General features: G+C 41.3%; 1 protein-coding gene across 18 annotated transcripts in view; it reads right to left on the reverse strand.

The window, feature by feature from the left end:
- LOC112977455 (leucine-rich repeat and fibronectin type III domain-containing protein 1-like protein) overlaps positions 1 to 9519 on the reverse strand; it is a 30512-nt gene extending 20993 nt beyond the window's left edge. For 12 of the 18 annotated variants that reach the window (XR_003257507.1, XR_003257505.1, XR_003257506.1 and 9 more), the window contains exons 1-3: positions 9427 to 9510; positions 8992 to 9085; positions 7593 to 7771 (exon numbers count right to left, since the gene is read on the reverse strand). Coding sequence is in view for 8 of the 18 variants with exons in the window: in XM_026089829.1 (XP_025945614.1) it covers positions 7593 to 7604 (12 nt within the window). In the remaining 10 variants the exon portion in view is untranslated. Of the gene's footprint in view, positions 1 to 7592; positions 7772 to 8991; positions 9086 to 9153; positions 9221 to 9426 lie in introns of those variants that run through there. The other 6 variants (XM_026089830.1, XM_026089841.1, XM_026089835.1 and 3 more) reach the window with 5 other exon arrangements.
- Positions 9520 to 10011: the final 492 nt, after the last annotated feature.

Genomic DNA, 10011 nt, shown 5'->3' on the forward strand with positions numbered 1-10011 from the left:
GGTATAAAAATACTGTATAGTTTAGATCGCACCTTCTTACCTAGGAAAGGCAAGTTTAATCCCTGATGGAACAGGTTCTCAGCCCCATTGCATCTGGTGGATCAATGCCAGCAAAATCCCTCATGGTTTGTAGATCTGTACTAGAAAACAGCTCCTGGCCATAACTTCCTACCAGGAAAACACCTTAGAGCTTGGTGGAAAAGGTCAGGCTTTCTATCAATGCAAAGATATTTCCCTCTAAGTGTCTGCAAATTTAGGAAAAAGCAGCATTATGGAAGCAGATAACTTTTCTGCATATAACACTGAGCACCAATCACTGAAGAAAATTGCTGCTCAAGCTTTAACACGCTTAATCCTTTCTCACTCCTCAAAGAGATTGTTGGAGTTTTTGTTTCAGGATAGTCTTCAAGCAACTTGGTGACGTATTTTACAAGACTGTAAAAACGTAATTAAATGGCTCTTTACTACACTGAAAGGTGGAACTTCTTGCTGTTCAAACTGAAATCATCTTATAAGAAGGGCCCAGGTAGACACTGTATGGATAGTTTTTCTAGGTATCATAACCTATCAAATATAAAATCCCATAAAAAGGACCTCTCCAGGTAAAGAGGACCAGAAGGTGAGYCAAGGGTCTTAACTCTCCGTTGTGTGTGACTTCATTCTAATGTGAACAGTTAATACTTGCAGTAAAGTTAATGTCCCTTCAGTTGTTAAACATCAAATAATTAAACTCGGATACACAAAAAAATGAAACATCACTATACCCTCTAACGTCTTGCCTAATCTGGTCAGTCATGCACAGTCCCCCTAATTTGCAAGATTATTTTAGTTTCCTGCAAGAAGGCTGAGCTGATGACTAGATTAGCTGGAGAYAGCGTTCAGGAAATGCACTGCAACCAATTATATGAAATAAAATTAATGTAGAAAATCCTGCATCATCACAACAAATTAATATCTTCTAGAACACATTTCCAAAGGAATGAATTACAACCCTGCAACTTGCAGTTTGTCACTTTACATCTAGCTTAAGCCTTTCATGGTTTGGCCTTGTATAAAATACAGAAGAGGTCAAATTATGATCTTTCCTCCATTTAAATCTTATATGTAACTTCAACATCCTGTAACAAGTGGAAAATAAGGAAATGACGAATTGATTTGCTTTCCCAGTCTGAGTCCAAAGTGGGTCAACACAGATGCGGTATGATTTGGTCCGGCATGCTCGCAGCAACAAGGTCTGCTGGAAGAACATGCAATCTCAGCACTGTTGACAATTATGTAACAAAGTAAGTAAAAACAATCTGAAAATTAGAACAAGTAATGATTTTCAAGGGTGCAGGTACCCTAAAAGGCAAATTAGTAAACAAGCTGGAAAACTCAGCCATGCGTTAGGAACACTCAGGCAAGTGAATTTTCCTGTTAGTAGCCAAGTCATGCTCTTAACACAGYAAAGATGAAAGAGACAATGGAGAAAAGTTGGTAGATACAGAGAGGAGCTGTCAGAGAGGAAAGAGACTCCTGCGGTAGGAGTGGAAGAAATGAAAACCGTTCTGGTATCTGAGATGTTTGCAAACAAATGTCCGCAACCATCGTTTGCTTCACATGTGGTTCCCAAGCCAAACAGAAGAAAGTCGGAAGTGACCCGGAATTTGTGTTTCTTTACATATGATCACTAAATAAAGAAACTATTCATTTCAATAGTTCGAGTGCGTTCCATTTTAATCAGAGGCTCGTCTTTAAAAAGCTTCCCTCAACTTGCATGAAACACAAACAAAAAGCCTGCTAGAGGAGTAGCTCACCTGTTCCTGCTCCCTGCACACCCGTTTCTCCAAATCAGGGGGAAATTTCATGAGATGACTAAAACTGTGTGTTTTTCTTTTTATCTTTAATTCATGGAGGCTTGTCCAGCAGTTACAAGCTTTTTATCACCATGACATCTTAGCGATTCATGATTTCAACAAGTCACGGTCCTGCTTCTCTCGCTGTAAACTGTTTTCATCAGTAAGATATTAACACTGCGGACAGGGCCCAGTTAAACTGCTCTGTGCCTCTGAGAGCAGAGCCCATTCCTGACATTGCAAACACCAGGACCAACCAGGAGAATACTGTTTGATTTAATTGAAGCTTAATAAATTTATGGTATTTTGATTGTAAAGGCTATTATTTTGAGGACCCACATCATTAAACGGTTAATGTTTAAGAGCTCTTTGAACACTGCAGATCAAATTAAAACTGCATTAGATTTCCGCCAGCATCACTACAAAGAAGAAAAYAAGAGGCAGACAGATACTCAGCAGCAGAACGTAGGCCTGTCAGAATTCAGAATTCCTCTCTACAGACCCAACACCRCAGATACTGTCACAACCTGCACTGCAATACAGGCTCGTGCTTAGCTGTTGGTCTGCCCCATCTCTGTCAGCTTCTTACCCCATCCTGGCTTAGGCCTGCTGTCAGCCCTTAAATTCCACTGCCCGAGGTCTTGCTGCATCTCAGTCTCCAAATAGAAAAAGCCTGGGCAAATAAAGATCAGTCTCAGGGCTGTGTATTCCAAGAAAGAACTTCTGGGACCACAAAATTAGGAAACACCTCGGTCTTACAACACCAAGCTTTTCCACTCACGTCYGTCCGTCCGTATATCTGCAATGATTTCAATCACTAATTAAGGATGGAAGTCTGTGAACTGCTTGTTCTGGATTCAGCTGGGCTGCCGAAACCTGTGGGTTTCATAAGGAATCCGCTTCACCGAAAGCACATAGGAGATGCATACTATATGAACAAAATTCATACAAAGCAGGTATCGCATTCCCTGCTGCTCACCTGCTTACTGTAGGACAACTTGCTACAGCCAGCCACTAACAGCTGCTCTTCTATTGAAAAAAAGAAATGATCCATGCAGACTTGCATGCCTACGCAAAGCCACTAAAACGAACCTTTCTTAACYCAAAGGACTTGCTGTTAACTTGCTGTTACATCAGCGAGCAGGAGAAGGGACAGCCCAAAGCTCCATGAGACTCTGCGTAGAAGCCAGCGATCTATGGCACGAGTGCTAAAAATAGCACAGGGGCCAATTATGAATAGAAAGCAGCAGAACTGCCGCAATGCCGGGAGCTGCAGCATCTTGATCAACGCACCTCTGAGAGCGTGCATCTCCCCACAGGTTTAGAGCCAGGTACTGCYGCTTTGCCTAAAGACAGCGACAGGATTTTCTGACTTCTGCTGAGCTTTCACCAGCATATACCTCTAATCCAGAGAAAAAAAATATACTGTTTATCAGCGCAGCTCTCAAAGTTCGCCAGCACCTACCTCAGGGAACATACAGGGTTTAGGGACGTTACTGCAAACCCCGCCTCTGGAAGGGAGCCTACAGCAGAGTTCCTACTTTAGGACATTGTCCTCAGTAGCATCATCACTTGACACTTAGATCGCTTGACAATTAGATATGACAAACTAAACTTTTAGGTACATTTCAGCCCTTAGACAAAGAACTTGGAGACAAAACTAGCACTGCACCTGCAATTTCTAGTTATGTTTGAGTAACATAGAAATTACATCCATTGCCTTTCAACAAAGAAACAAAGCAACTTTCAAAAGGGGTTTACAACCACTGCAAGGGATTTTAAATGCCTCATGACCATGATGCCTTCAGCTACATCTGCTCTAAAAAAAACCAACCCAGAGAATACTTGCATGATCCGTCCCCTGTGGTTTACAAACTGAACATGCAACGCAAATTGCACTGTACTAAATCTGAAACCAAAGCGATGTTTACAGACCTCAAAAGTCTGATATTAGTGCATTTTCCATTGGAAGTTCTCACTCAGATATCATCAAGGACAATTTACTGCACTCTTAATATACTGTCATCTCTTGTAGTCTACCCAAAGACACACTATGGACAAATGTAATTATGATTTTCGCTTGTTCAGATTATCCAGTCCATTTCAAATGATGGTTATAAAATGCAAGGAAGTTCTGGTATTTCTCTGTTGATTAGTTCAATGCAGCTAGCTGTATCTCCCAGGATGCATTAATTGAAACAAAATTCTTCTTCTCCAGTACCATCTCAACCATGCCGGGTGGCACACAGAAGGCTCCATCTTGCAGAAGAGGCACATGAAGCTCTCATTAAAATTAATATGAAATGGCAATGCTTGGCACCTTTTGGCACTCACTGAGCTATGATTACTTTGCTCCAGCTACCTCAGCATTTAGTTCTTTTTCTGAGAGGGATGCAGATAAACACTTGTTAATGTCGTAATGGCTGCACCATCTGTGCTCACTATTACCAAACAGAAATTGTTACTAGGCACTGTGCCATTGTCATATTCCTTATAAATTTCTGCTTATTATTCTTCCAATAATGAATGTAGTTCAGCTTCCTGGAATTATAACAGCCTGCAGGCAATGCTCCTTTCAAACAGCAATTGCCTATAGCTGAATTAATTGTTGTTAATCTCTGCAGAAGTATGGATTCAGCAGCAGCAAGTTAATGTTTAAAAAAAAAAAAAAAAGAAAGAAAGAAAAGGTTGTGAGGCTGGCCACTTAGGATCACGGTAAAAGTTATATACCCATCTACATGCCCAGATACTTGCAAAGACTCCTACTACTAGGTCATCACGTACGATTACACGATGGCTGCATTCACATTCCTTTGGGATGGAGGAAGATTTAGATTATCTCATATACTTGCTGGTTTATAGATATTAATAYATTGTGCTTTTCTGGCTAAAGGGCAATAGCAGGGCCTTTCAAAGACAGCTACAGATAAGCAATGAATTCATTTTAGCACTTCATTTCAGCAGTATATTTGCATTGATAGGAAAACTTATGTGTGTGGAATGCAAGTCCAGCAAAGGCTATGTAGATACATTAGTAGGCTGAAGAAAACTAGAACCGGAAGAAAAAAAGGGGGGGGGGGGGTTAAACTCCACAGGACTTTCCCCTTTCATTGACATTTGCAATGGGTTTTGATAATCAACTTAGAGATATGTATTGTACAGGGTCACAGTTTAAGAGATTTATTATCATGCATCRGGGCTGTTTTAAATATCGATCATTACTAAGAGCTTCCCCCTCCCGCCATTTCACCTTGCAGTTTTTAAGTAGCAAAATCTACAGGTAAGGCTTTGCTGCAGTTACATCTCTTTCTGTAAACTCAAGGCCATGCTAATGTGTATCGCTTCTGGCAATGTCTTGAGACCATTTAAACTGAAAAGCAGAGAAGCAGCTGCAGCCCACACTTCTGGAGAGCGTCGTGTACTCTTTGGAGGACACGGCCATAGAGGAAGCAATAAGCAATGGATTCTTTAACGCATCATCTGCCTCAGCTCACATCTTTTCTTTCTCTTGAATTTTTCTGCCTAAGTTAATATGGACTTAAATATGCAGAATATTGTATTTTGCATTTGTAGTAGAGCTCTATTTGTAATAAGTATTAGTATTATGGCTTCCAGGACCTCAAAATGTAGAAAAGGATTGTAGCACTGTCTCAAAACTCTATATGAGAGAGAATTACCACCACCACTAGGTTTCTTCCAACTTATCTGTCCTTAAGACAGCTGCCTACCTGCAATTAGTTTGGGATGTGGGTTGGAGGGGGAACTATTTCTAGACCTCTAGCACTGGAGGCTGACAGTAATGAGACAACTTTCTCCTTTCACGTTTTGCCAATGAAACGACACTGCAAAGAAAAGCCTGCTCTTTCCCTTGGGTAGTGTCCATTTCAAAGCACAACACACTGTGATGATGCACTATGTTATGATGACACTAGATGGAGAAAGGAGATACGAAACCATCCACAGAGTTAGGTCCATCTCAAAACAGGGAGTAAGCTCTTTGAACAATATGGAAGGAACCTCAGAGGACCAACTGGGGAAGCTTGTACAAAGGTTCAAAACTGAGTAGTCTATAGCTCCCTGCAAAAGCTTAACCAAGTCCCAACTTGTTTGGGAGAAGAAACTGTCCCAGCACTTAAGTTTTATGGCATCTGTTGGTCATCTCACCTGATCAGTCAAGACTGCCTAAGCAGCATTTCCCTTTGGGGTTGCCACGCACTGATAATTACAGTATCACCATTAAAAAGCTTTAAGATTTTCTAAAACAGTCTGTGCAAAGAAGTATGTTGAGGCAGTTCTATTCCACTATTGAAAAGAATTCACAGTTCCTCTTAAAGTAGGAAATGAAAGACTAGAAGCAAGCAGTGGCAGGGGTCAAGAGAATGACAGTTATGAGGAAGGAAAAATAAACATATTAGATTTATTACTCAGTCCCTTATTATGAGGCGATTCTTTACACCACAAAAAAATCATTTTCTTTGTAAAGCAGATTGAAAAATATGGAGTCTCATTCACTCAAGTTCACTGACTCACACTCGAAAGGTTGAACTATTAACAGGGCTCAGGCCTTGTGCAGGCTCTTCAGAAGGACTGATTTCATTGCACCGAATTACCTGCCAACTATTAATGCCTTCCAGTGATGACTTATGAACRTTCTTTCCTCTTGCACATTTTATGCTTTACGCGTAAACCTTAGAGAGTAGTGAGGAGCTCACTGTTGACAACRCAGTCCTTTTCCAACGCCTCAAGGAGCCGAAGCCCACTCCATTTTAGCTGGGCATCCACCTGGAGTGGCAGCCCCTCAAATGCGTGCGAGTTTTCCCAACAGCACTGTGAAAATCCTTCCAACTTTAAAGCTGAAAGACAAGTGTTTGAAAGTACTAAGAGAACTGTATCGAGTTCTGCACTATTCTCTACGAACTTTATGAGCTAATAGAACTTCGTACATAGCAAAGACTGACATTCAGAAAATTCTTAACACTGTAATTGGAAGTGCCAGTACTGTACCTGTGCACTGGGCTTATGTTACAAGACTACAAAATGAAATCTCAAACTCTCTTGTGCAGCTATGGCTGTACAACAACACGTGCTTCATTCCCAGTAGGAAACCGCTCCAGGATAAAACGGAAGATATACCTACAGTTAACTTTACTTCAACACACTGCATGCTTGCTTACTACTCAGATAAACATTCATATTGTGGTTAACGTCACACCATTTAATTGCAAATTTAACAAAACACCACAAACAAAAAACACCACATGTAGTAAGCAATTTCTCCCCATGTAATTTTACTTTCTGAAACTACATCTGCAGGTTTTCCCATCCTTGCTATCGTTACAAACCATTAACCCTCACTAACCAGACCACAGCTATTGTAACTTGATATTATTTGGAAATATATTCAGCTGCAACTTTAAGCCAGCTGCACAGAAAGAGCTGCACCTGACTGACATCCTAAACCATACTACTACTGACAGAACAGGGAACACGGAAGTGTCGAGCTTACTTACAGTGTCCTTCATTGGCATTAAAAACCCTGGAAAGTCACATTTTGCATGACACACACTATAAACTGTTACTACTGGTGTAAAGAGAAAAGCATCTACTTCTCAGGGTCATCCGCCGCCTCTGCTTAAAAAGCATCTCTCAGTGATTTTCAGTGTCCTCTTAAAACATAAGCAGGTAACACGTCCCAGATGGATTACGACCTCAAACCTAACAGCACTGTCCGTAGTCCAAACCTGCMTGGGAACCCACCGAGACGAACATAAGGAACTGTTGTAGGAAGTGCCGTGGATGACTCAGTTTGGAGCGCTCCTCACTTTGAGTCACTGTTGAATCAATGTCTGATTGTGAAACTAGGTGTTACCATGCTGACGGAGGTGCTGTCTTCTTAAAAGGAAATCATTATGCACCAGCCATTCTCTCTAACATTACTGTAAGAGAGGAAAAAGTGGAATTTTTATGAAGCTAAATACAAAGTAATGAAGTGTCCACCTACTACTATTAGGCATCTTCTACGGTAAGATTTTCAACATTGATGTTACCAACTCTACTGTTTCCAGTTTTAAACCACCCCAAAATGTTTTGCAATTGATGACAGCTAATGACACTTATAACAAGGCTGGCAGACAATAATTTCATTACAAATCCTATGCCATCACAGTTCCCACCATTCAAAGTCTAACAAGCATAAAATTGCATGCTCAGTATGTGTGCAGGCAGGTATGTCATTACTCTGACAATGAAATGATAGTGTTTGTAGACAGTACATTAACAAAAGAATAACATTCAGATGGAAATCATCTTTCGTTCAAAATGAAAAAGGTGGGCTGCAAGGAAAAATATATTTCTTTTGCTATAGAAACATTTTATTCTTTCCAAACTTCCCCTTTCTTCTTCCTAATATTTTTTAAGTTCTGTGGTTAGCACACTAAAGATTAGTCTCTGAGCAATGGATTTCAGTGAAGCAGTTCCAAAGCTAACTGCTCTCACCTCCCTGGTACAGAGTCAGAAAGAAGGAGATCAAACATAATGGTAAATTTTGTTTTCTTTATGCACTTCATTTCATCTCTACGTAGCATGAAATGAAGTAACTTACTCCTCTCTCAAAACATTGTGGACGCACAAAATTTAATCCATAAGCATACGGAGGCTGCTTTAAACCGAAATAGCAAGTCTTCAAACACATTTCTTTGCTTATAAAAAAAGAATGTAATCTTTATTTAAGTTGCAGTCCTGTTCGTCTGCTTTTGAGGAATTAATGGTAACGTTCAGGACCTTTCAGTATTAATGCATTTGAACACCTCATTCATCGCTTGCACTGACTGAGGTATACTTGACAAAAATCAATCTACTGGGATGCAAAGACTATTCTACAATCCCATAAGGCACGCTTTATCAGCCGATCTCTGTAATGCATCTCTGAACACCATTTTGTTAGCCACTTTGAAGTCTCTCTTGCTGAAAACTGGCAATGGTATTTTTTTACTCTTCCTCCCGATTGCTGTTTCATCTCTTATAAACACGTAACTGCCTTCAACTCTGACAGCTCTTAGCGTGTCTAAGGCAGCAGCACCGAAAGAGAACAACTCTTCTAGGCTGCAACATAGTCAGGTAGAAGCTAAGCATGTTCCTGTGAACGTCACACCCATACCTCACTTTCGGAACAGGACTTGGGCATGACCCGCACAGAGACCAGCAAAGATTTTGACTATATATTTATGTTATTGTCACAGTGTTTTCTTCACCTGTAAATACAAATGCTTCAGATTACAGGGTTGTTAATGACAATATAACTTCACAACCCCCACAGCACCTGGGCTCTTGGAGTCGTGTTGAGTCAGGACGCAGTTTTCTCTGGGAATCATCCAGCAGAAGGACTTCTGAAAAACGACCGCGCAGAAGGCGGTAACAGCAGCCGAGCGCATCGCACTCCTCAAAGACTACGCCCTTCATCTCAAGAGGAATTTCCTGACCGTTTTTAACCCTGTCCCCCCCACAAATCTACATGTTACCCTAAACTGCTGTCTTCCTTTTCCTTAGCAAAGGAGGAGGCTGCTTAAGACAGCTGCTACTGGTATATGCTTACCTCCCCTCCGACTCCACTGCTGGGGGAAGGCTGCGGAAGACAGCTAGCAGTCCAGTCACCATTCGGTATTCGTCCGAAGTACTCTTCAAGGAGCTGCAGTGAAGAAATCACCATTACCCCAAGGCCGCTTAGTCTGTACCACCTAATAGCTTCTTCTTTCGTTTAAGGCAAAGGATAATCGCCTAATAAACATTTCTTTATCGCAGCAGCATCCCGTACCCCAACTCATTTTGGAAGCCTCGCAAGCTCTACTGCACCACTGTACGCTGTCACGAGGCGCAGTCCGCTCTGCAGATATTGAGACAAACAAGGCAAGACACAAAACAACCAACAGAACACAAGCAATACATTACAGGATTCCCCTTTTGCAACACAAACACAATATTCAGGTTTTACTCTGTGTTTCCCCATCACCACCACCTTCTGCCACTACCCAAAGCCTATCCCCACAGCAGAGCTGGGAGAAACAGAATAAAGCCACGTGCCGCACAAAGCAACAAACCTTTATCACGAGGCCGAGCATTCTTGACTGCGGCTTTTCCAAGCCATGCTGGCTTGCTGTTTTCTTTTTGAACGTCAAATGGT

The sequence above is a fragment of the Apteryx rowi genome, unplaced genomic scaffold (assembly GCF_003343035.1).
Source record: "Apteryx rowi isolate R43461 unplaced genomic scaffold, aptRow1 scaffold_830, whole genome shotgun sequence".
In the NCBI taxonomy this organism is placed as follows: domain Eukaryota; kingdom Metazoa; phylum Chordata; class Aves; order Apterygiformes; family Apterygidae; genus Apteryx; species Apteryx rowi.